Raw genomic sequence first — 26,553 nt, 5'->3', positions numbered from 1 at the left:
GAATGTGGGTAGGGCAAAAGAAGGGTCGTTTAAATACCTCAAGGATAGAATCTGGAACAAGGTCCAAGGGTGGATGGAGAAGTGCCTATCAGCGGGAGGGAAGGAAGTTCTTATAAAGTCAGTGGCTCAATCAATCCCTACTTATTCTACGGCATGTTTCAAACTACCTCGGGGTTTATGTGATCACATCAATGGCATAATCCGGAAATTTTGGTGGGGAAGCAAGAATGGCCAGAGGAAAACTGCTTGGGTGTCGTGGAAGACCATGTCGAAACCAAAGTTCATGGGAGGTCTGGGCTTTAGAGATGTTGAGCTGTTCAACCTAGCTCTACTCGCATGCTAGGCTTGGAGACTGTTGATGGAACCGGAAACGCTCAGTGCACGCGTGCTTAAAGCTAGATATTACCCGAACTGTCACTTGCTGGACGCCACCCTGGGCGCGGCTCCGTCCTAGGCCTAGCGCTCTATCATCGAGGGCAAGGACGTGCTGGCACAAGGGCTGATAAAGAGAATCGGAAGTGGTCTTCAGACTAGCATTTGGCATGAGAATTGGCTGCCAAGGGACTACAAGCTCAGGCCCATTTGTGCTCGATCGACAAATCCACCAGCTTTGGTCTTGGACCTCATTGACCCTATCACCAGGGTGTGGAATAAGCAAACCCTCAAGGAGCACTTCATTGCACCTGATGTGGAGGTTATACAAAATATACCACTAAGCACTCGGACACAAGATGACTTTTGGTCATGGCATTATGACAAAAGAGGAGTGTTCTCTGTACGTTCTGCATACAAGATGATCTCTGCTATCAAAGCCCAACGGGAGGACTGGCTGGATCACCGACCAGGGCACTCAAATGTTGCAGCAGATAGGAAGTCGTGGTCTCAGCTATGGAAAGTGAAGGTTCCTTCCAAAATCCGAGTTTTTGTTTGGAGGTTGGCGCACACATCGATTCCAACAGGCGCAGTGCGGCATGAGAGGAAGATGGCGGACAACGCAACATGCTCTATTTGTGGTGCTGACGAGGACACTTGGCGACACTCCTTACTCAGCTGCCGCATGGCTACGTGTGTGTGGGCTTTGGGTGATGAGGAGCTGCTTGAGCACGTCATATCAAATCAGAACGCTGATGCGAAGCTATGGTTGTTCTGGCTGTTCGAAACGACAAGTCATCAAGATCTCACCCGAGTTCTCGTAACAATGTGGGCAATCTGGTGGGCTCGACAGAAAGCCATACACGAGAATGAGTTCCAGAGTCCGTTGTCAACCATGAGTTTCATCAATAGATTTTTGGAGGAACTCGATGTCGCAGTTGTTCAAGGTTCGAGGATGAAGCCGGGCCGCTACTCAGCTCCGAAGGTGCGAGCTTGGCTGCCACCAGCAGGAGATGCAGCAAAAATAAATTGTGACGAAGCAATCTCTACTCTTGAGGAGAAAGGCGCATCGGCTATAGTGTGCCGGGACAGGTTAGGCAAATTTGTAGGGGCATCAGCGATTGTTTTTGATGGTGTGATCGACCCGTCAAGCTTGAAGGCGCAAGCATGCAGCGAGGCTCTTGCCCTGGCACGTGACTTGAATTTGCAGAGTCTCGAGATCGCTTCGGATTGCTTAGAGGTGATTACAAACATCAACAGAGAAGCTTCGCCAGTTTATGCGCCAATATTGCATGAAATCTATCGAAACTTTTTTACTTCTGTTATTTTCCGTTTTGAAAGTACGGAGAATAATTTCGAGGCCCACTCGGTAGCAAAAGGAGCTGCGTCTCTGCCGCTGGGCCGCCATGTGTGGCTAGGGGTATTACAAGACATTGCTTGTATTCCGGATATGATGATCCTTGAATAAATCCCTAGTTATCTTAAAAAAAACGAACGAACTCTTTCCTGATCTCTACTACCTTAAAAAAGCCTAAGGTTCCGTAGTCCATCTTACGTATGTCGTTTTCGTCCGCCTCCCTCCCTCGCCCTTCCCCGCATTGATTTCTTTTACACAGGTTTTTAGTCAATGTTCCGCCGATTTATTAGCACAAGATCATGGCGCTCTAATCACGTTTCCTTCCATAAAACAATCGGGAGACAACGGTATTTGGAAAGGGATTGATTGACAGACGTACGTGAGAGATAGTCCAAATAGTGCGCTGCCTCCTGCCTTCCTTGCCACACTGCGTTCCACCGGCGCCTGACCTACACGATGCCGGCGCCTTCCCATGACGCCGCAATCCCGGCGTCCCCCCACTACGTCGTCTCACCATGGGCGCGTGCTCCGCGGCGGCCTGGAACATGATGGTGCAAATTCAATCCTTTCGCATGGACCTGCCTCCTCTACCAGTCCTCCTATTGGTCAGCGTCCTCTGCTCTCTTCCCTTGTGTCAAGTAATGGTGGCCTCGTTATCACGCAACCTCCAGATCAGGCATGGAGTGAATGGAGTGTGTCCTCGATGAGATGGCTTCCAAGGGCAGAGGCATCCATCGATGCTCCATCTGGTACCAACCTCGTCGTCAGCATGAATTGTCCCAGTAGGTTATTTGTAACGAATTGTCCGTTTAATTACATCTATGTTCAGTTTGATACCAGCCTTCTGCAGCAGGTCAACTTAAAATAGCCATAGCAGCAGGTCAATAGTTTCATCGTCAAAGTCTTCTTTTTCTGAGAATCAACGTCAAAGTCGTTTAGGTTGTTTGGATCTTCCAATAAAAATGTATCTCTTTTATTTCCAGGCTGCTCTCAGGTATTGATTATGGCATTTTGGGATAAACTTCATGGAGCTAAAACACTGTAACCAATAGGATTATGCGTCTGGTCCATTCGTGTGCATTTGTGCCCACACTCCTGTCACTCCAGCCTATTTGTTTTTCCTATTTGTTACTTAGCCTATTTAACTGTTTTCCTATTTATTATTTCCGATAGGATTAGGTCAGAATAATGATTATATATCCTTTTAACTGTTTCAACTGAGCACTCATGACACTGTAGCCTGCCCAGCCGTTGGCATAACCGAGGAGGAGGGGCTTCTCCATCACGCTGATCAAAGAGGTGATCACGGAGGACTTCATCGTCATCTGTTGAGCGCCTGCCATGTCGTCGCAATACACTGTCGCACTATCTGCAGAAATAGATAAATCTAATCATCAAAGCCTCATTATGTGCTTCCTGATGTCCAATTCTTTTTGTTGTTACTATATTCAACCTCATCTCTGAAATTTTACATCTTCCTGTGTTGCTGCTATATGCAGGTGAATCAAGTTTCGCAAGGTCAGTGATTATTGAACCATCTGGTTAGGAAGAACTTGTTCACGCTTTTCTTTGTGAACAACCAAAATTGTTTTATTTTGAATTATTTTGTTATTCCAGCCTAACGAGTTTGACAGGAGTCTGTACTGGAGGAATACAGTAGGAGCATAAGATCAGAACAGTGGAACAATACTCAGCATCAATTAATCGAAATGGTACCTTGCTCTCATCTTTTCTCCACTACCGCAATTCTTTAAATTCCATATCGGTACAATACATACATCTACTTTACTTACACGATTACCTTTGAGTTTGATATAGCTGCGCATCTGATGTAAAGGTTGTTTAGGTAGCTCGCATCTTTTGCCCCTTCTTAGGGCTACTCAGGTTTGCATTTTTTTTCTTTCGTGGTTGGATTATATATGCTACTCGGGTATTTAAGGATCTGATCGTGCCAAATTTAATAAAATCTTGTGATGTCACCAGAGATTGCCTATTTGCTGACTCGCATCGAATTGTAAAAGTTCATAGTATGTTCAGGGTTTGATTATTATTATTAATGGACATTCCTTTAGAAAATAACCCAATGGAGCTAGCATATTCTCTTTACTTGATATACCTAGACAAGATGGCTCTATCAGATTAGCTCTGAAAATTCTTTGCGTTGATGAGAAATGATACTGGCTCCCACCATTAATGTACTTGCTGAAAGTACATTTTATTACAGTACAGTCCTAGATTTTCCTCGCCAATGTTAACTTGTTACATTGTTATGGTTTTATTCTGTTTTGTCGTACTGGTTGATTAGGGGGAAATTTTACGGTCAAAGAAGAATGTCGAAACTACCTTAATTTGAATAATGGATAAATATAAGATCACTTCACGGTAATATATATTTTCTATATATAGCCCAAGGCGCTGTGCGAACCACTATGACACAAGCATTCCTCCATGTGTCTTCTCATAGGAAGATCCCAACATGGGTGAACAGAAGCAAATTATAACCAAAAAAAGATTTAGAGAAGAGGAGGGGAAGGAGGAGAGTACCGACTTAACGGTAAAATTAATATCTAATGTGTATGAGACATTGAGAATCCTAATACTATATATTTGAACGATTATATTAGAAATATGTATGATCCGTTGCAACGCACGGGCAATTACCTAGTTTAAAAAAAAAACTCTTTTCCTCGTCCATCGCTAAGCAGAGCACCAACCGAGCAACAACGACAAAACGGAAGGCACTCACGGCCGGCCGGCTGCTCCCCCACTCCAATTCCTCCCAACCCGCACGCGGCTCGCCCGGGCCGGCGATGGCGACCGCGCAATTCCTAGCCCTGTCCTCGTCCTCCTCCGCCTCCGCAGCCGCCCGCCCCAGGGCCTGCCGGGCCGCGCCGTCCCGCGTGTGCGTGGCCGCGGCCGCGGCGGCGTCATCGTCGGGCGAGCCCGCGCGGCGGCTCGCGGCGGAGTTCGACCCGGCGATCCCGCTGGCCTGCGCGGTGACGCCACCCAGCGGGTGGTACATCGACCCGGGGTTCCTCCGGCTCGAGCTCGACCGCGTCTTCCTCCGCGGGTGGCAGGCCGTTGGTACGCACACTCGATTCCCTGGAAATTTCCTTCCAGCTCTCAGGAGGAACAGTCGCTAGTTGTGTCATTGGCGATCGATTGTTGTTGATTCAGTTTGAGCTGCATGCATCATGTGTCACTTTTCTGGACATGGTGAGTCGGTGACAGCTGAACCGATTGCTGAGTGTTCACTGACAGACTGGCTTGAAATGGACAGTTCAGGTCTCGGGTGATCAGGTCCCGTGACTAACTAACTGGGATCATGGGCAAGGTGCTCGTATGGGATTAAATCACTTCCTATCGAAATGTTAACATATTTGTAGTTTTGTAACAGGAGTTGGTCTCCTAGAGTGACCGTCCACTTGAGCCTTCCTGGCTCATAGAGAATTGTGATATGTTTGATAACATTGCTCACATCAATGCTTACTGGTTACTGCCAGACAATGTTTAGTCTGCCAACGAGTCGCTGATTGCTTTACTCTTTCTGTTGTACTCCCTCTGTTCACAAATGTAAGCCGTTTAATTTAAACAGGCAAAACATCTTACATTTGTGAACAGACGGTGTACCTACTGAATAATCTGTCTCATTGCTCACTTATGCTTCTTTAACTTTTCATTAACGCAATTGCCACTATAACACCCCCCCCCCCCAATCACTTGTTGATTAATGTAGGATGTATCATGTATTTATACATAGAAGAAATTAGTCTTATAGGTCGTAATTGATTTGGAAAAATATTAGACAATATGTGGTGTGCCTGTGTGGGTGGTGATGAACAAATGCAAATGGTAAATAAATTAAATAGCGCACAGTTGGGAAACATCATTTAAGTTTAGGGTATGGTCTATATTTGTTGCAAAATCAATAGAATTAATGCATTATATTAATCAATGAAAGGAGTACCTTACGATTTGGTAGATCATCACATTCAGTAAAATTTATGTTTATCATTTTTCAGTAGTTAACCTCTGTAGTTCCTTACTGAGTGCTTACATGGTGCCTACTTGCATGCTTCTTATCCAGGTCACATAGGACAAGTCAAGAACCCCAATGATTTCTTCACAGGAAGGTGATTCCATCTTGCTTTCATGCTTCTGCTACCTGAATCAATTCTACTCTCTACAGTATCTGATGTGCAGACTGTCTATAAGTGTAAAGGTTCTTATAATAGTTTTAGAACTTCCCACCATGTAATTTGCAACTGACCTTGCCAAAATTATTTGGCTTAATGGAAATTGTTCAGGTGAGTTTAGGTCCCCCATAGATCTAACAAGGATCTGCATGCAAAACACCTGTTTGAAAATTTGCAACTTTCAATCATGGTTACCTCGAAATTATCTTCCAGTCATGGTTACCTCCAAATTATCTTCTAGTCATGGTTACCTCCAAATTATGATAAATAAGATAATTCATGTTGGAGGTTGTTAATTTCAATCATCTAATAAGGTGAACCAACAGCCTCGGAAATGTAGAATTTGTCATATGCCGGGATGCAAATGGGAAACTTCAAGCTTTTCACAATGTGTGTCGTCATCATGCCTCACTCCTCGCATGTGGAAGTGGTCAGAAGACTTGCTTCCAATGCCCTTATCACGTGAGTTCCTTAATAAACACATTGTAGATATGGTACATATTTGTGGTCTGTACTTGCATATCATAATTTTTCTTCGACTCTCTAGGATAATCATCTGAATACTTCGGTTATTGAGATCTGAGGTAAGTAGTGTGGCCACATATCTTTTCTCAAAAGTTGTTTAGTTGAGATTTTTCATGGGATGGAATCCACATGCTATTAACCAAAGATAGTTTAAAATATAAATATGACAATGAGGAGATACATCCACATGTCCCGTGTGGGGATTAAACGTTTCAAGTTGAATTCCAAAAATATTCGGTGCAATTTTAGTTGGACCCCCAGCTTATTGGTGTCTCTGCAGAACTGCCGGAACTAGAAACAATGGCACAAAACAACAAAAACATCAGTGGATTTCATATGTTTATTAGTGTAATTTTCATTATTAAGGGAACTAAGTGTGGTGAAGCCTCTGCTTTTTAGGTTGGGCAGAAACTGAATTTCATCATCATATTGTTAGTTTTTATTTGCCTCTTTTGTGAGTCAGTAGCTAACTAGCTATACAATTTTGTAGGGTTGGACATATGGTTTAGATGGTACCCTCCTGAAAGCTACAAGAATATCAGGAATCAAGAACTTCAACAAGAATGTATACCACAACTCCTTTTGAGCCTCTATGCTTCTCAATCCCACAAAATTGCAACTTATGCTTCTTTCTGGAAACAGGATTTCGGTCTTTTACCAATTAAGGTTGCTACATGGGGACCTTTTGTGCTTGCCAGATTTGACAATTCCTCTCAAGATACTGTTGGTGATGTGGTTGGAGATGAATGGCTGGGTAGTGCTTCAGATCTGTTGAGTAGAAGTGGCATTAACACTTCACTACCCCATATTTGCAGGCGAGAGTATACTATCGAATGTAACTGGAAGGTCCATTATTATTAATATTTAATGCCCAATATTTTGATGATGTCTTACTGAAGCATTGATAATCCCTTGAGTCTCTCTTTATGCCCATTGTATATTTTATCATGCAGGTATTTTGTGACAACTATCTAGATGGTGGGTATCATGTTCCATATGCACATGGGGCCCTTGCATCCGGTCTTCAGCTTCAATCCTATGAAACACTTGTATAGTTTGTAAACCCCTTTTCCTTCTGCATTATTCCTCCTGACAATATTTTATTTAGGTATAGTTGACTTGATGTCAACTAGTAATATTTCAATAACCAGTATGAATATTCTCTCTTTGTTTTTGTGTTGAAACTATCGAGTTATTACTTTTAATGAATCTTCATATCTGAACCAATGCCACTGCTTCCTTGCAACTTTTGTGGCTTTGCCTTTTCTAGGATGACTTCTAATTAGATGTACTTATATCCAGACATACGAAAGAGTTAGTGTTCAAAGATGTGAAAGTGCGCCTGCAGAACAAGAAGACATCGACCGCTTAGGGACAAAAGCTACCTATGCTTTTGTTTATCCAAACTTTATGATCAATAGGTGCAGTGGGCATCCTTCAGAACTTGTTGTTTCATTTTGCTCACATTAGATGTATGCAGATGTGAATAACTAATAATTTTCAGGTATGGTCCATGGATGGACACTAATCTAGCTGTCCCATTGGATGCAACCAGGTGTAAAGTGGTTTTTGATTATTTTCTGGATGAATCTCTTCTGGTATATATTCTCCTGATCTCATATACCCATTTTATGCCTTTTCAGTACATACTTATATGTACTGCTCATATATTGTCACATCTCAGTGACATGCCATGGTGTCTTCTACTCTTTATTATTTATACACAGCTAGCGTGGCACATTATTGTGATGGTAGTTTGATTGCAAACATGAGCACTATAATGTGCTTATGTTTTGCTCGCACTTGATTGGACAAGACTAATTTTTCGAAGAGTGTTTCCGCTTTATACTAACAGATCATCGGGCAAAACATGTTTGTATAAAGTGTCTGCTTTCAGCTTGTGATTATCGAACACGCTGGGAAGTGGGAAGTGTCTCTTTGCATTAAGAATGCACCAAGATGGTGTAAACGACTTGTGAATGATAGGCAATACTAGTAGAAAGTAGTTGCGAGCCATGGCAAAGGCAGAGAAGCACAGTGCATGTCTGCATGAGCAGAGGGAGAAAGGTTAAGGCAACGCATTAATAATCACATTAGCAATAGTCATGTTCCGCATTGACGGGAAGTTGATGTTATGAGGGGTCTTTGCTGATCGACTGAATTCCAATGCTGAAAATCACCAAAGTCAGAGGAACTGTGCTTCACTTCTTTGCTTGGGACGAATCCATTCATAATAGATGGTGGTACTGGTCTTAAGATCTAAAAGCCGAGTGATGTCTCTGAATGGATGATGATGTTAACTTCATATATTAATCAAGTTTCCCTCTGAAACAAGTAGTGATTTGTTACATCCTCTACAATCTAAAATGGAGGGTCCTTGAAATGTTCATATTCTTTCTTTCTTGCTTGCTGTATACAATCTTCAGTTGACTCATCCGTGTTGAATGTGCAGGATGACCAGGATTTTATCAATAGAAGCTTAAAAGACAGCGAACAAGTACAGGTATGTTACCATAAAACTGATGGTCGGTCGCCAAGGTAGCTCGATCCAGTGTTGCGTTTAATCACTAATTTTGTTGTTTTCAAGTGGACCTCCATGCTTTCCAAGTAAAACTGATGAGCTACAGTCACTGCATTGTACTCCTTCTGTTCCTAAATATAAGTCTTTTTAGAGATTCCAATATGAATGAGGTCCTGTAAATTGCATGGTATTCTAACTGCATTTACTCGATGGACTCCATGCTTTTTTTTATTGCATCAATAAATGCACGGTAACCATGGCATGAGCAACAAAACACAACTGTGAAATCGCTTCTGTGGTGGTGCTGCAATGTCGCGAGCAAAGAGTGTACCATAAAAAGTGTGATCCGGTGATGTTGATGTGTTTTACCCTGCTGCAGATTGAAGACATTGCGCTGTGCGAGGGAGTCCAGCGGGGCCTGGAGTCGCCGGCCTACGGCGTGGGCAGGTACGCGCCGTCTGTGGAGATGGCCATGCACCACTTCCACTGCCTCCTGCACGCCAACCTCAGTGGCTAGTGATACTTATGTGCAGCGTTCAATATTGTGTATATAATTGTGAACTGCCAAGCTGGGAGCACATAGCCGTAGGGCTGTAATTCTACAGTTCGTCTTCGTCCCCCATGGTACAAAACAGAGTGTTTGAACCGTACAAAATTGGACTATGCCAGGTGAAACTAGAGCTTTGCTACATCTACGTAAAGATTTCTATGTAACCTACGTAAAAGGTGACCTGGCCTGATTTGGTTGGAGAGAAAATAGGCCCAGGCCCACCCCCTGAAAATCGGGGGGGGAGGGGGGGGGGGGGCGATTAGTTTAGCGTTAAGGAAAGAACGTAGCTTTACGTAGCTGGGTTTTGTAAGTCTAGCACGTAGCTGGGTTTCGTAAGTCTAGCACGTAGCTTTACGTAGCTGGGTTTCGTAAGTCTAGCAGCACCCCCTGAAAATACGCCAATGAAGCCCAATCAATGACAGGCCTTCAAAAAAGTCTCCAGAATAGCTGCCCATTAGGACAGGCAGGCCAGTTGTTGTAAACAAGTGACGGCCAGAAATGATCTAAATGTGTAATCCGACTACCGAAATAGTTTGGGGCTTGAGAGACCTCGCTTTAGACTCGGTTTTACTGTCTTAAAATATAATTAATAATTACCTATGTGCATGAACTGACATATGAGCTGGATACATAGGTTAGAAGGGTAATCTAATCTTAGCTTTCAGACGAAGTGACTGTATATGTATATCGTCTACGCTGACAGGGATGAAAAAGGTTCACCGATGGTCTCATCGTGTGGATGACGGTGATGTCGTGCAGCTCGTGCAGCAGACAAATACTCCATCCAGCTCCTGACATGAGAATCGGAAGTTTTCTCCGTGTAGAGGCATGCAGTACAGAAGTCAATAGGCGCCATATGCTGTGCATGGAGCCAAGTCACAACTCAATTTCAGTCGCACGATCGCATTCATGCAGCATAATGATACGATTTTCCCTTCTTAAACATACATAGAATGAACAGTAACATGCTTGCATGCTTGCATATCGCCATATCGAAGTCTCGGCTCGGATTAAAAGCTTGATCATGGGGCATGGCGACCCTGCTGTGCCATGCCGAAGAAGTCACCCTGTGAAGAAAGGAGCAGCTCCAAATTCAAACTGTATATGCCAGCCAAACTGGGGTCAGCAAGAGTCGTTATGCAGCAGACGTCGTCGACGCAGTGGTTGCGACGACGGGCCATCCAGAGATTCGTCTTGGCCACCCGAGATGATCCCGCGGAGGCTGACGACTAAGAGCATCTTCAACAGAGACCCTATATAAACGACCCGCAGTATAAAAACTGCTTTTAGCGTGCGCGGACCCTATTTGAAGTCTCCAGCAGCTGCGCAAAAAGCACGCGCGCGCGCTATAACTAATGCAGCGCGCGCATCAAAACGGCATCGCGCGCAGCATATTTAGTGCGCCCGGTCACGCTTGCTGCAAACTTTGTGCTGCTGCAGATGGGACCGCTTGATTGGGACCGCTGGATTCGCGCGCGCTGCATATTTTACAGCGTTTGTTGGAGCAAGCGTCTTCTAGCGTCCTAAAAAAAATTACTTGCGCGTTGTAAACTCATTTTTTCAGCGCCACGCATTGGGCGGCTGTTGGAGATGCTCTAAGAGCATCTACAACGGGGCGCTCTATATATGCCGGGCATGTGTCCGGTCACTGACCGGTCATAAAATACCTCTCAAACAGGCCTGGCACCCCTCATATTTGTCTCAAATGTAAGACGAATATGAGGCGATCCGGGCACGCCCGGGCGCGCCCGCCACATCAGCCCGGCCCATCATTGGCCCACCCTGACCCCACACACCCCCCCCCTCCGGCAGAAATCCTAACTCACTCCACTCCGCTCCGCTCACCTTCCCTCCTCTTCCCGACAGTTCCATTTCCCCAATCTGCCAAATCCCTAGCGTCGGCGACCATGTCTAGCACCGGCAGCTTCGGAGAAGAGGAGGAGTTCGCACTCCGTATTGCGCTCGAGCACTCGCGGGTCGATACGAGTGGCAGCTCCAGGTCCGGTGTGACGCCCCTGTCCCCCGTCGCGTCAGCGTCGATGCTGGCGCCAGCCCTTCATGCCCCACGCGCGGATCAGCGAGGCCTGCCAGATCTGCTCCTCCTGCCCGACGGCCTCCTCCTCCGGTCATTGCTCCACGCGGGCAACGCTGGGTTCTAGTGCCCGCTCAGCCGACGCCGCGGATGCGGACTCCGGAGTCGGAGGCACGAGCTGCCCATCGCGAGAGGCAGAGGACTTGGGAGATGGCGGGCTGGTCCGACGGGTCTGTGTAGTCCACTGCCGCTGCCGGTTGCCCAACGAGGAGGACCGTCTCTTCGAGTGGGTGTGCCGCCGGTCACTAACTGACGCGGAGATGAATGCCCGACGGCTCCGGAGGCTCAACGCCAAGCAGCTTCGGCTCGTCATTGAGCAATCCGAGCGGGAGGCGGCGAGGGTGGCCAAACTCAAGCGCCAGCAAGACCGCGTCGTCCGGCGCTTGCAAGGCTTCATCATCATCTCCGATTCCCCCTCCTCCGACGGGTCCAGCGGCGACCCACCTCCTGCCGCGAACTCCTACAGCTGCACCGGCGACCGGAAGGACAAAGGGCCAGCGAGGAAGTGGTGAAAATTCGTCTTTATTTCAAGTTTTTAGTTGTCGTTTGAACTTGTCCGTCGTATTATGTTTATTATGTGAACTTTGGCTATCTTTCGATGATCCAGCTGTGATCTTTTGATGAACCAATTGTGCATTTGTATGTTTGCTCATGATCTACGTACTTTTTATCAATGTTGCATGATTTAGTATAAAAATATGGGACAAAATATGAGATACGTGGATGTGAAGACGCGAATATAGCAAGTGCCCGGTTAGTGCCCGCGAACACGTCCATTCACGGGCGTTTGATGGGCCGGATTTGCTGAGTCCGGCTGTAGATGCTCTAAGCCGCGCGAAAACCGAGGCTTCCCAACCACAAACATTGTGCGCATGGAATTCAAACTCAATTGAACGTACTTGGTGCCACAGCCGATTATAACAAACAAAGGCAAACAAAGCTATGGCATCTTTCACCGGGTTTGTATCCTGGGCGCTTTCGAATGAAAGGAATGCCTAGGGCGTGTTTGGTTGCCCGCTTGAAGGCCAACCAGGCCCGCGCGGGAACAAAGAGGCCTGTTTGGTTGACTAGTTTCACTGTTGGGCCTGCATCGCACATTTTTTAAAGCATCCTAGAGCCTGGCTCGCTGGAAACGCTCGAATCGGCAGTTTTTCATGAGCCAGGCCGAGCCGAGCGCAAGCGAGCGGGCCCTTGCACGAATGGAGACGGGAGGGATGCGAGGTGATTACCTGAGGTCTTCTTCAACCCCGAGTAAGCTCCTATCTAATCTCCTTCGTCCGATCTACACAACGGTGCTTCAATTCGAGGTAAGCTCTACACGAGAAAGATGCACCTCGATGCTACGGTTCCATTCAGGCGATCGGTTCGTAGTTTCGTCGGCCGTAAGTTCTTAATTTCGTCTTCCCGTTTGAAGCTATTCTGGACGAATTTTGTCAGATTCATTGCGCACGACGATCATTTGAAATTTCCTTTGACCAGCAGCCTAATCTCGCAGTTCCTCACAACATTCGTGTTGTATGTTTTTGGTTTCGACGATCATAGCTTCATCTCTCTTTGAACAACAGTCTACTGCAATGACGCTGCCATGTCTAGCTCCTCTGTCCTCTGCTCAGAGCCCTCCTATTCGTCCCTCTCGACGCTGAAGCCCTTCCCCTTGATCTACTTGCCCACGTCCTACTACACTAGAGTCGTTCCATGCGTCGCTCATCTCGGCCTACTCTTTGTCGTCCTCCTACTGCACTGACGCTGCAATGGCGCGCACACTACTTTCTTGTGCCCTCTACCTCCGTGCACACTGCAGTTCGCCGTGCCGCCGCCGAGGTCGATCATCTTGGCCTTCTCTCTCTCGCCCTACTACACTGGAGTTGTTTCCGGCGTCAATCATCTCGGCCTCCTCTCTCGTCCACTGCATTGACGATACCATGGTGCGAGCACTGCATTCTCCTCCTCTGTCGACTGTCTTCGCGCGAGTACCGTAACTAGTTCACGGACGGTGTCGCTCGCCGTGCCGCCGACGGGGTCGCTCATCCACGACTCCATGCTCGTCATGTCGGACATGGCGCCGTCACTATCCACCGCAGTCGCCATGGTCCAGCGCACACTGCATTTCTTCTCCCCATTCCTCTGCTAGCTCTTAACCTTGTGTGCTAAGTGCAAGTGCTAGCTCTTAATCATACCCCATGCGGGCAACCAAACAGCGTGTAGTTCTATGCACCGAGACAATGCAGGCAACCAAACAACGTGCCAAAGTTGATCCCTAATGCAGGAAGTCCATATGCAGGCAACCAAACAACTTGCAGATGTCGCATATGAGGCTGTTTTTCCATAGCTAGGCTGGGTTGAGATGTGTATACAATGCAACTACTGTTCACTACTGCAACCAAACATGCCCCTAGTCTTCCGACTCAAGGGCGCGCCACCGCCAATTCTCCTAAACAACATTTTTGGAAGAGCCAAAGTTATGGGTTGCCGCGGGTGCAAAGAAGCTAGAGGAAATGATTTTGCATGAGTAATTATCATGGTGTTGTAAGGGTTGATTGTAAAACTCTATTCTTCTCTTAATTAATATATATGATGCAAATCTTTTATCTGCATTTAAAAAAGAAAAAAACTCAATTGAACGTCACTTGGTAGGATACCCCTCCTCAAGCCGTCTGGACACAGGTAAATACACCTTGGCTCTCGGGTGCCCGTGGATTTGATATGGAAAATAATTTAGTAAACATAAAAGAAGTCAAAAATTCTAATACTTAAAAAAAACTTTTTGTGGGGTTAAAGGTATTTCATTGCTCAACTAGGAGGGAGGTCCTGCATACAGAGTTGTGGTACATTGGCAGGACCCGAACTGTTCCAGAGAGTCGTTCTATTGCCTTGCAAAATTTTAAGTTCAAACACATTACGAGATATTCCCGAAAAAAAACACATTACGAGATATGAGCTATGAAAAAACACAATCAGCATTGAATAGTGCCAAACAGTAACGTCACTATTCATTGCTGAATTTGTCTTTTTTACAGCTTGCATCCCGTAATGTATTTTAACTTGAAATTTCACATGACAATAGAATATCATCCTCTTAACATCCCACAATTTTTTTCAAAATATCGTCCTGTGATGTGTTTTAACTTGTTATGCCATACTACTACTAGTAGTAGTGTAATTGGTGTCTTATTTTTTATAATCAGCGTACAACAAAGTTTCATTCAGAAGAAAAAGTATCCCTTCCTCAAGCAACTTGCCAGTTACCAAAGCCTAAATGACCTCGCACAACCTAGGCTTTTCCGCTTTGCAGAGCAGCTTCCCTCATCATCATCACCTAACCCCGTTATTGTGGATTCCTCTTGCTTTTCCCTCATTACATATTGCGCACTGTCACACTTGATCATTCTAAATTACCAGTAGCGCTTAGCAGCCATGGCTTTTCCAAGATAGCGGACGCCATTGACACCACTGAACCAGTTTAGTGTATAGAACTACTGCTACCACTCCACTGAATCAGTTAGCATACCGCAGTCTTTCTATATAAATACCGGTGCCTCTCACTCTTCTTCCTTCACAAGCCAGACCGCGACAAGAAGCTAGGGCAGGAAATTTAGTTCGTATTAGGAAGAAACTAAAATCAAAGCAGATCACAACTCTGCAGCAATGGCGACCAAGATATACATCGTGTAAATCAATGCATGCTCCGCCTTTGGTCGCCCCTTTTTCTTCCGGCTAGCTAGCTCACTGTCACTGATCTGACCGGCCGCTCTGTATTATTTTCATTTATCCGCAGGTACTACTCGACGTGGGGACACGTCGCGACGCTGGCGGAGGAGATAAAGAAGGGCGCCGACTCCGTCCCCGGCGTCGAGGTCACCATATGGCGGGTGCCGGAGACGCTGCCGGAGGACGTGCTGGTGAAGATGCACGCCGCGCCGGTGCGTCAGGACCACCCCGTCATCACGGCGAGCCAGCTGGCCGAGGCCGACGGCGTCCTGTTCGGCACCCCGACGCGGTTCGGCATGATGGCCGCGCAGATGAAGACCTTCTTCGACTCCACCGGCGGCCTCTGGAAGGAGCAGTCTCTCGCCGGCAAGCCCGCGGGCGTTTTCTTCGCGACGGCCACCCAGGGCGGCGGCCAGGAGTCCACCGCGCTCACGGCCGTCACGCAGCTGGCGCACCACGGCATGCTGTTCGTGCCGGTTGGGGGCACGCACGGCGCCGGCATGCTGATCATGGACGAGGTCAAGGGCGGCAGCGCGTACGGGGCTGGCACCTTCGCCGGCGCCGACGGTGGCAGGGTGCCCACTGGCGCCGAGCTCGCTCTGGCGGAGCACCAGGGGAAGTACTTCGCCGGCATCGCTAAGAAGCTCAAGTCCGTCTGAAATCTGATTTACTACACCGTAATTCATGCAATGCAGTGCAAAGATGAACTCGTCATATATGTATGGAGCAGGATTTACACAATTCTGTAACACGTTCCCGTTCCTTTCCACTCTTGTTTAATAATAATAATAATACTCCCTCCAATAGTTGTTTGCTTATCAGCTCTGACTTTGACTTATTAATTCAAGCTTGACCTTTAATTTTTTAGGATAAAAATATAGGAAAAGAAGAACAAATGTTATTTATAAGATGAAAGCGGAGAAAAAAAGAAATTACAACCAGATTACATCCAAAAAGACACGCAGCTGCATGTATGCAAAGGAGGGACGCAACTGGTTAATGTCCTCCGCGACAGAGTATGCAACCTCAAGTAAGATGAGGGAGAAGTCATTGAAGATACGCACGATAACACATACTAGATCGACAGCGCGCCTTGGCGCGGGGTGCCTGTCGCATCAATGTGGTAAAATAGATAGTGATCAAATTAGTAGGGAGCACCTTTAAAAAATTTAGTAGGGAGCATAGTTTAGCGCTCATATTCAACAGGACAATGACTTACCTGGTCCAAGAGAACGAAGAAACATTCACTGGTATGAGAAGCAAGACATCATCAATTTCAACATGGTCATGGGATTATAAGGCCGCATCAAGTTCAGTCTGTTCATGAGATCACAAAAGCTAATTACCTGACACTAAATTCAGTACTAAGAGCATAAACATGAGAGAGCAAGTACTAAGAGTAGGATCATTATAAGTTATACTTGAGACATACATCAAGTACTACATACAAAACTTGAAAGTGTATTTTTTCTTTCCATAGGTACACAGCCTTTAGTATATCTCAACCAAAACAAATAAAACAATCTCCTAAGAGAATGTTCTACCGACAGAATGGGTGTAGTAAAGTCTCACTATTACAATGATACAGAATCATCTTGATGAAAAGCGGTGACCAATGGCCACGATTTTTTTTCTGTTAATCAGTCATACCTGCAATGGAGGTATAGTAGATCTATAAGACATCAATTATCTATTTACATAAATCTGGGTAAAATTATGTATTTGACCTATCAAAAAGGAAAAATGAATCATATATTCTTACTATTTTAAAACTAAACTTTGCATTGTGTGACTAATCGTCCTTGGACTCAATTCCAAGCACTTAGTGCCAATTTGAAGACCAAAACTAAATAAAACCATAAAGTTTAGACTTTTGTGCTTGCTCTGTGACAATGTTAGTGTAGCTGTGCAAATATAAGAACCATTAAATTCCTCTTATGCATTTTCCTGGAACAGAACAAATATACTCTCTCCGTTCCTAAATATAGGTCTTTCTAGAGATTCCAAATGAACTACCACATACGGATGTATATAGACACTCATTTTGCTTCGTATGTAGCCACTTGTCGAAATCTCTAGAAAGACCTATATTTAGGAACAGAGGGAGTATGTAGTTAATTTAGTAGAAATAATGGGTTTGGTTTGTTTCTAGAAGCAGAAGTACCCAATAAAAAGGAAGGATGAAATGAACAAAAACTCTAAATGTGACGGACCAAAAGCGGGAGAAAGCCACCAGCGCAAGTGGCCAACACCCGACGCTGCTGAAGATATCAATGACCACCGCCGGCCACACCCCCTGCTCGGCACTGTGTTGTGGGCTGGCGGCAAGGGCCATGACGACATCGGAGACCATGGTGGCATCTGGTCGTCAGCAACCATGGAGGCCCCCACCAGAGTTGTGGCCTACGGTGTTTCCATTTTGGGCCATCTCGATGGTGTGCTCCTCTATGCGGAGCAGCGACACAGATTACGCCCTGGCACATCACACGCTTGCCCTATCCACCCGGTGGTCCAACGCTTAGGCCACTGCACAGCATAGCCAGAGCAAGATATTGATTTGCATCCCTAAATAATACCAATAGAAAACATTACCATAAATACATATCCTCCATATTATCAATCAAAAGTACTTGAAACTAAAATTACAGAAGAACATTTATTTCATAAGAGCATAACCTAACCACATGCTAAATCAAACTGTCATTAATTTGAAAGTTCCATCATCAGCCAAACTCATCTCGAAGTTGTCATAAATCCATATCTTCGGTCTAAAATGGTCTACTTTCTTCATAAAGCAATCAACCAAACAAGTATCTTTTAAGAATGAGCATAGATACGACATCAGGAGCTCTCTCACAGAACAAACATGGGAACGTGTCAAGAATTAGCAAGACTAAAACAACAAACATGAATTGTGTGTTGCTTGCGGATTTGTAAAGAAAATAACATCTGAATGAAAAATCAAAATTACTACATGGTACATCATGAATTGTTGAGGAAGAAAATAAAGATGCGGGCTACAAAATTCAAAAGATTTCTCTCTGAGCCTACAATACTCACTTTGTTGCAATTATGAAGGAATAACAGCAAACGAGAGCCAGGAACACGCTAATAGCTATAATTCCATGATAATATCAAATCCAGTCTTCCACATACCCTTTGTCCTAGACCAAAAGAAATGCACAAATGGTGAGCGTTATAAGGAATTGTTCTTGGGTCAGTACAAAGCATACTAACCCCATTAAAATTCCATGCATGGAGGCGAGATTTAAGTACGATAATTAACCAACTCAACTGCAATAATTTTTTCACCACAGCTGATTGTAAAATAATGTTTTCACATGGATAATCAGAAGTAACAGGAAAAACCAAGATATGTGGCCTACTCACATGCAGCTTGTATGTAGGCAGTGGACAGAACAGAGAAGTTTTCCCCTCTGCAACATAAATAAGCATGTTCATGTTAAGAAACTAATTCATGTTAAGCCTACATAGGAACCTGGTGTGCATAACTGCAAACTATAAGCGCGTAGCTAACGGCCCATTGCCAGCATCTACATCGTAAAGTGTTACATTAATCGATAATAAATAGGTCAGACAAAGCTAAATGTGCTATTATTTCCCAGTGGAAAACCATGATATTCGAATCCCAGTTTGTAATGTTAATAGTAATTAAAGAACTGTGAAGCGGTGCTTCAAAACTTTAAATTGCAAAAGCAATAAACCTGGGAAGCAAAGCCTCCAGGACATGAATAGGAGGATAGCTCACATCAAAAATAGAATATGACCATTTATGCTAGTCAACCAGAAGGCCAGTTGAATATACGCAATTAATTGCTATTAAGAGAGCCAAAGCAACACATGGATTTCATATTTTTATTAGATGAAGCGCATAATGTATACTGTATAAACAAATTCAAAGTTCAGTTATGGTCAACCCTACCTTGATACAAGTAGGTCTAATATTGCAAACTGAAACCGCGATGTCTACAAAATAAGCTGCACACTGAGCACTGAAATATCATCTGCACCTCACAGACCTTGCAGGATGCTCTATCCAATTTGTTGTGAGTCCAGAATATGATCTTTTTTAAAGATTAAAATCATATTGGTAAAAGATGTACAAAACAACAGACAATCAAAACCTAGTGCTAGAAGTAAGGGTCCTCATAGTAACAAATAATGTTGAGTAAATATGGACCTTTCAGGATGCTCTATCCAAGTTGAGAGATATTTTCAAGCAATAAATGGTGTTTGGAGTAGCACTTGACAATGGCATAGGCATGCTCATGTGTACAGAGTTTATGGTAATCAGAGGAAGTAGCAAAGCTCAGGTGCATATGGACCCATAATACCATATTGCAAATCAACCAGAGTGATAGACATCATTACTTTGGATAACCTATAGCCGAGTTACATTGGATACGGATGGTACTGTAGTGAAAATCTTGGTATCACACCATTTTTGACAAAAAATAGTACGAGGGGCTACTACTGCATTATTATATTATTTATAAGCAAAAATTTACATGAGTAATCCTAACCTCTTAGCTGCCCACAATCTGGATTGTCAACAGCCATACACAATCCCCTTTGATAACCTAAATACACCATGCCCAATGAAAAGAAGACAAATAAGATTGGAATGCAAGTTACCGAATCATAGAAGAAGACACGTTGTGAAGACCATACTTATTTTTTTCTACATTTATGAAATGAATAATCTGATTTTGTTAGTTAGTTGTCAAGCATATCTTATTACCATCAACGTTGTGTGCATCTAGGCATGCTAGTTGTGTTATATTTCTGCCAGCTAATGGACTGTAACTTCGACCAAAATTTTCAACATAACCTGTGTGTTCTCTGCTCACTACACTATCCTTCATCCCTTTCACTTTCAGAAATATCAGAGTAAGTGAGAATTGATATACAGTTGTTTTCCAATATTCGGTTCTTTCACGGCCATGTTTATAAGGCAAAAAAAACAAAGATGTATTTTGTATGCCCACGGTTTTACCCAAGTTTTAGCCATGAGGTGAAGGTTCCTCCTGACAACCAGCTAAGGCCTTGTACAACTTACTACAACCGGATCAGAGAAGCACATGATCTTATTTTAAAGAAGAGATAGATTAGCTTATCTGAGATGACCCAGACGTGCAGCCAAGCAGTGGGTGCCTGACCAACGCTTCAGTCCGCGCGTGTTAGGCCACGGCCAAGGGTAGCATAACCCAGTGTTGGTTCGACGCCGCCGTCGGGGAGGAAGACAGAGGTTGGCTGCACCATCAGGAACCAGTCTGTGTGCGTGAGATGTATGCCAGTCAATACACACATGAAAAAAAAAAACTGATTATGATTCAGTGGTTCATGATGTCAACTTCAGATTCAGAATAAGCTGATAGAACCTAGTACAGGAAGAAACTGAACTTCTTATGGAAATTTCTCCTCAAGTTAAAGTGTTAATCATCAAGATTTTTTAAAATTTGGCGAAGCACATCTGTAAATCGAAAACGTAAGATTCATATCAAATCGGATAGCAGGAAATGAAAACAACAGGTGCAGCTCTAGCACTCGAACCAATATGGCGCTCTCGTTGCATTGAAATGTTGTTCAGATGTTTTGAAATACCCTTTTCTTTTTTCTCCCGTGTGTAGATTATTTCTTCCAGGGGCGCTCAATTTTGCTCCAAAACCACCGATTAACCTAGTCTGAAACACTTGCCTACACAGTTTCAGATCGAACAACTCAACCTATTCTATTCTATTCTAGCTCTAGCTTTAGGTGGCCACAAGCCAAAATCAACTAAGATAATGATTCGTGGCCATTATCTTGGGATTACGGAAGATAAAAAACGAACTGGCCAAGAAGCTATGAAATTCGTCCAAAGAAAAAAGGGGAAAAACAAGAACAGGTGGAGGCATGAAGCTAGACTTTGGGAGCAGAGGGGCGGGCTGGAGATCAGACCTCATGGATAGGGAAGGAGATGGCGGTGCCGATTGGGTCGCTGCTGCCTCCAGCGAGCCGCCACAGTAGACCAGCCACCGCACTGCCGCTCCAATCCGACAAGGCCGACGTCAGGGTTGACCTCCATGACAGATCTGCACAAAAGGTCCTAATGATGGCTCTGCGGAGCAACGACGCGAGTAGCAGTATGCACAGTCTTCCCGACAGGGAGAGCAACGGTGTCGGTGGCGGCGACAGGAGAAAAGGGGAAGGAAAGGCGATGGGAGCGCGATGGATCAGAGGCGGCTCACCTCGGGTTGTCCTCTTCCCGGAGGAGCACAAACTTGAGGACACGCTCCGGTGCTCCTCGCGTTGATGGCGAAGCAGGAGGACAGGCGGCGGCGGTTGGTGGTAGATCTCCTTGTCCACCGCTGCCTGTTGCCCCTCCACAACTTGAGGGCCGGTGGTGAGGGACGAGCTCGACCGGGAGAGCGGCGGCGGTGGCAAGCTCGGCACGACGCAGAGTAGTAGTGGCCGCGGTGCTTCTCGGACGGCGACGGCGGCGCGAGGGGAGGCGACGAGGAGAAGGGGAGGGAGCGGGGGCGTCAACGCGAGAGAGTTGTCCGCGCGCATCCTGGGGCGACGGCGCGCGCCGCCCGCTTCCCTACAGGGCGTGCCGCTTTCTACAGGTCCTTCGCGGTGGCGGTGGAGAGGAGGCGGCGGAGGAGTCGGGCGCCGGCGGAGATGATGGCGGCGTGGGGCAGGGAGGCGGGCGCGGATCGAGGGTTCGGAGGGAGGCGCGACCGCGTGAGGAGAGGAAGGAGGGGGCTGGGACGCGAGGACGCGGGCGGGGCGGCGAGTGTGGGGAGGAGGCAGTTAGGGCTTGCCATGGGAGCTGCTAGCTTTTATAGGCCTCTATGTGAAATGACCAAAATACCCCGGTGGGGGCATGGTATTTACATTTTACTGCCATTACTATTCATTCCAGCAGTGTCAATCCCAATCCAACGGCCCAGGCTTCTCCGGATCTCGATCGTACGGACGAGAACGCATCAAGGGAAACGATCCGACGGTCGAGAGTGCCTGGGCTCTAAGGAGGCTTGTAGGAGCCTTCTTCTCTTATTTCTGGATTCTGGATGGTGTGTTTGGTCCAAGTTGTGAACAGTTCCTGCATCGCATACACTTATCAACCTAACCTCATTAAGCAAAAATAGGCCCTAATGTGCCATCTGCAAGTTGTTTGATTGTCTGCATCTAGGGTCCCTACATTAGGTAATAGGCAAGTGCATTTTATTTGGTTGCCTGCATTGGCCCAAGCGGCACATGAACACGACGTTTGGTTGCATACGGTGTACATGTTGTGCTTACCTTGTACCTAGTTGGTGAGCTTACCCACAATGATCACACCTAGCACAACAACACCACAACACACCAATGGCGATGAACTGGGCGAAGATGATGAAGTTCTTCAGCTTCAGCCAAACTGACGATCCACCTTAGCGCCTTCCACTTTGACACCTCCAACCTTGCCATCGTCAACATTGCTGCCTCCGTGCTTTCGCACCCAGTCAGAGTAAGCTTGTTCTGCTGCCTGCCTAGTCTTGAACCCTCTATGACTGCTGTTGCTATACGATGCCACTTGTGCACTGGCTTCTTCCCATGAACTGTAAACCCCTGGAGCCTTACCGATGAACACAGCATACCACTTGCCCTAACAATTCACAAGAGCAAGAGTTGAAGCAGCAAATCAATGAAGCACACAAGTAGCAAGCAAAGCAGCATACAAACAACAATGGAGCAGAAAAGAAGAAGTAAAGCATGCATGATCATACGACATAGCAAGTTCCGCCTAGCACTACCTTGGTGTTAACCTACCACCACATCCAAAAGAGGGTGTCGTCCTACCACCGCAAGTTCACCATCAGCGTGAGGGGTTAGTATATACCACCATACCAAAATATACAAACCATCAAATAGTTTTCAGCCCTAGCTACAAAAAATGTACGTCGTCATCGTCGTTGTTGTCGCCACCACCATCGTCGTCGGGGATCATGCACACTCGCAGGCAGCAACACTCTAGTAGTAGTGCTTGCCCAGTCAACTCCTGAGCCACAGCGCCATGTGAGCGTCTGCCATGGCAACGAACCCAACACCCTGGGCCTTGTTGTCAAGCAGGTGGCTGAGAGCTGCCATGAGAGCCTCGTTGCTGAAGCCACCCTGGGTCATGACAGGTCAGGGTGGACGTCGAGGGGCTTGCACTCCCTGATGGTTGTTGCCACCTCCTTCACCGCCTCAGTCATGCTGTAAAAGACATTGATCTCCTCCTCCATCAGGCCTCCTCTATTCCTCTTCCTATCATGGACGGGGTCAAATGGCTTGTCGAAGGGCTTCACGAAGGGCTTGTCAGTGCCATCAAGGACCTCGACATCCAGGGTCCCAGGGAAGTCTGGCATGGGAGAACAAAGAGGCTCCCCCGAGCCCATGGCATGCTTCCTAGTTGCCAGTCCGAAGGAGAAGATTTGTTGCATCCGACTGTAGTTCTGTATGGATGTGTTGAGGAACTCAACGTCCCTTGGGTGGTCCTAAGAATGAAACACAAGTGTTGTTAGTCGTGATTAGGAGTAGGCAATGGTGGACAGTATGAAAAGGAAGAGGGCTGTGAGCTAACTGCGACATGGCCGACGTAGTGCTCTGCCTCCAGAACTATGAAGCAAGTGTTCTCATCCCATGAGGCGCCCGTAAGGTCTCTCAGCTTGGACACTTGGATCCATCAACCTCTCCACTTCCTCAGGTGGTTGTACACCTGGGTGGCAAACACCTCCTACCCATAGAACTCGAACACCTACTTCGTAACGGTGTTCAAGTGCACCTCCTTGAAGCCCTTGTCAGTCCTAATTCCACTAGAGATGAGCTCACACATCTTGTTCAAAACGAACATGGACATGAATGGCTGCCACTTCATGTTGTTTGACCTACCATCCTTCTTTGCCTTTGTTGTTGCTACCTTGAGTGCAGTGACAGCAGCAACAGCAGCAGGAGTTGGCTCAACGAGCACTACTGGCACATAGAGGGAATCAGACGCGATCACCTCTGAATCAGGTGCCATCTCGGACATAGGTTGCGAGTCCTCAACAAACAATGGAGCAAACTGGCTGTCGGATAGGACAAGGGCCTTACTAAGATCGTGCGTCTGCGTGGTCATGTCCTACAATCGTAGCACGCATTGACAGTAAGCTAGCACACAACATACCGGACAATCCATGAAAGCAGGAGCGTACATGTACATGGCTCATCACTATCATAGTAACCACATGCTTCATCACTATCATACTAAGCACATGGTTCATCGCTATCATACTAAGCATACCAGACAATCTATGAGCACGAACATATATCCACAACAAATAGCATGCTACAAAATGGACCACCAATAGCTACAAATCACAGATCCAAGCATGAATCGACACAAGCACAAGGTTTAACTTCAGACTCTACTACTAATCTAGCCTACCACATGCTTGAACATCTAGCCCTACCACAAATTGCAACCGCAGCATAGCAATCAACCATATGAGCTCTCCGATCAGACCACTAATCAACCATGCATCTAGATCAAACCCTAACTGCAGCTCAGATCTAGCTAGAAGGAACAGAGAGAAAGGGGGATTTAACTCATAGAGGCCATGGTTGTAGCTCGAGGACGAGGGGGGACGATCGTAGAAGATCACCGCCGGCCGGTGAAGAAGCGACGACGCCGTGGACCGCCGGCCGATGAAGATGCGCCGCTTACCTGCTCGTCAGTGCCTATGCATGTCGGCGGGGAGCTCGAAGGGAGGGATAATGGTGGAGGGAGTTGGGGCGGTGAGGGAGGGGGCTAAATAGTGGTGGACTCGGCGGGAGGTGAGCCGGAATCCTCCCGGCGATTTTTTGGCGATGCGGGCGAGCTCGCGCCATCTCCCTGGTCGCACGAGGAGAGAAGCGCGTCGCCCTCTCCTGCCTTGCCCGAGCCAGGCTCGTGAGCTACTGCCGATTCGGGCGTTTCCCCTAGGCCTAGCCTGGACGTGCTTTAAGTTCCGTGCGATGCGGGCCGCACAGTAAACACAGACAACCAAACGGGCCAAGTTCTTCCCGCGCGGGCCAGGCTGGGCCATATGCAGGCAACCAAACACGCGCCATAGCCGATTGTTTCACCCTCCTCAAACATACCACAACACCTAGGTACTCACATGCCGAAACGGTTGTGTGCTAGATGTTCAAATTCCACAATTCCTCAAGGGCTGTGAAGATGAGTATCGCCCCATGGGTTATAGAAAGACAGGAGAAAACGAATGTCCCACACCAAACGAGAGAATAGGCATTTGTGTGTTAGATGCTCATTTGTTTCAGCCCAAATAGGCAAAGCTTGGATACCTCATCATGTGGACAACCCCGCATGGCCAGACGATACCTCCAACCTTGCCATCGTCAACATTGCTGCCTCCGTGCTTTCGCACCCAGTCAGAGTAAGCTTGTTCTGCTGCCTGCCTAGTCTTGAACCCTCTATGACTGCTGTTGCTATACGATGCCACTTGTGCACTGGCTTCTTCCCATGAACTGTAAACCCCTGGAGCCTTACCGATGAACACAGCATACCACTTGCCCTAACAATTCACAAGAGCAAGAGTTGAAGCAGCAAATCAATGAAGCACACAAGTAGCAAGCAAAGCAGCATACAAACAACAATGGAGCAGAAAAGAAGAAGTAAAGCATGCATGATCATACGACATAGCAAGTTCCGCCTAGCACTACCTTGGTGTTAACCTACCACCACATCCAAAAGAGGGTGTCGTCCTACCACCGCAAGTTCACCATCAGCGTGAGGGTTAGTATATACCACCATACCAAAATATACAGACCATCAAATAGTTTTCAGCCCTAGCTACAAAAATGTACGTCGTCATCGTCGTTGTTGTCGCCACCGCCATCGTCGTCGGGGATCATGCACACTCGCAGGCAGCAACACTCTAGTAGTAGTGCTTGCCCAGTCAACTCGTGAGCCACATCGCCATGTGAGCGTCTGCCATGGCAACGAACCCAACACCCTGGGCCTTGTTGTCAAGCAGGTGGCTGAGAGCTGCCATGAGAGCCTCGTTGCTGAAGCCACCCTGGGTCATGACAGGTCAGGGTGGACGTCGAGGGGCTTGCACTCCCTGATGGTTGTTGCCACCTCCTTCACCGCCTCAGTCATGCTGTAAAAGACATTGATCTCCTCCTCCATCAGGCCTCCTCTATTCCTCTTCCTATCATGGACGG

At 46.4% G+C, this 26,553-nt stretch overlaps 3 protein-coding genes across 18 annotated transcripts; 2 read left to right on the top strand and 1 right to left on the bottom strand.

The window, feature by feature from the left end:
• Nucleotides 1-4,425: 4,425 nt before the first annotated feature.
• LOC123160696 (choline monooxygenase, chloroplastic) lies at nucleotides 4,426-9,701 on the top strand. The gene is made up of 10 exons (XM_044578542.1): nucleotides 4,426-4,813; nucleotides 5,817-5,862; nucleotides 6,252-6,387; nucleotides 6,941-7,015; nucleotides 7,093-7,296; nucleotides 7,404-7,499; nucleotides 7,753-7,871; nucleotides 7,955-8,048; nucleotides 8,903-8,953; nucleotides 9,351-9,701. The coding sequence occupies exons 1-10, from the start codon at nucleotides 4,540-4,542 to the stop codon at nucleotides 9,486-9,488; spliced, it is 1,233 nt and encodes a 410-aa protein (XP_044434477.1). The 5' UTR covers nucleotides 4,426-4,539; the 3' UTR covers nucleotides 9,489-9,701.
• A 5,335-nt stretch (nucleotides 9,702-15,036) lies between these two features.
• LOC123161194 (quinone-oxidoreductase QR2) lies at nucleotides 15,037-16,127 on the top strand. Its single transcript, XM_044579045.1, has 2 exons — nucleotides 15,037-15,281; nucleotides 15,389-16,127. The coding sequence occupies exons 1-2, from the start codon at nucleotides 15,259-15,261 to the stop codon at nucleotides 15,978-15,980; spliced, it is 615 nt and encodes a 204-aa protein (XP_044434980.1). The 5' UTR covers nucleotides 15,037-15,258; the 3' UTR covers nucleotides 15,981-16,127.
• On the bottom strand, nucleotides 16,066-22,161 carry LOC123161195 (uncharacterized). 16 transcript variants are annotated; one of them, XR_006480588.1, is made up of 9 exons: nucleotides 21,573-22,161; nucleotides 21,283-21,416; nucleotides 19,866-20,615; nucleotides 19,265-19,406; nucleotides 18,712-18,758; nucleotides 18,382-18,485; nucleotides 17,535-17,886; nucleotides 16,541-16,971; nucleotides 16,066-16,428 (listed from the first exon to the last, which is right to left on the bottom strand). XR_006480588.1 is itself a non-coding variant. In XM_044579046.1 (4 exons), exons 1-3 carry the CDS (start codon nucleotides 21,892-21,894, stop codon nucleotides 20,509-20,511), a joined length of 543 nt encoding a protein of 180 aa, XP_044434981.1. In that variant the 5' UTR covers nucleotides 21,895-22,161; the 3' UTR covers nucleotides 19,094-19,406; nucleotides 19,866-20,508. The 16 variants fall into 16 exon arrangements, 1 of the variants encoding a protein (XP_044434981.1); XR_006480587.1 differs by having other exon boundaries at nucleotides 17,535-17,847; XR_006480593.1 differs by having other exon boundaries at nucleotides 17,535-17,847; nucleotides 18,478-18,485.
• Between the last annotated feature and the right edge of the window lie 4,392 nt (nucleotides 22,162-26,553).

This window comes from Triticum aestivum, chromosome 7B (assembly GCF_018294505.1).
Source record: "Triticum aestivum cultivar Chinese Spring chromosome 7B, IWGSC CS RefSeq v2.1, whole genome shotgun sequence".
Lineage (NCBI taxonomy): Eukaryota > Viridiplantae > Streptophyta > Magnoliopsida > Poales > Poaceae > Triticum > Triticum aestivum.
The sequence above is the reverse complement of the archived record's forward strand: the minus strand, read 5'-3'. Positions and strand labels throughout refer to the sequence as shown.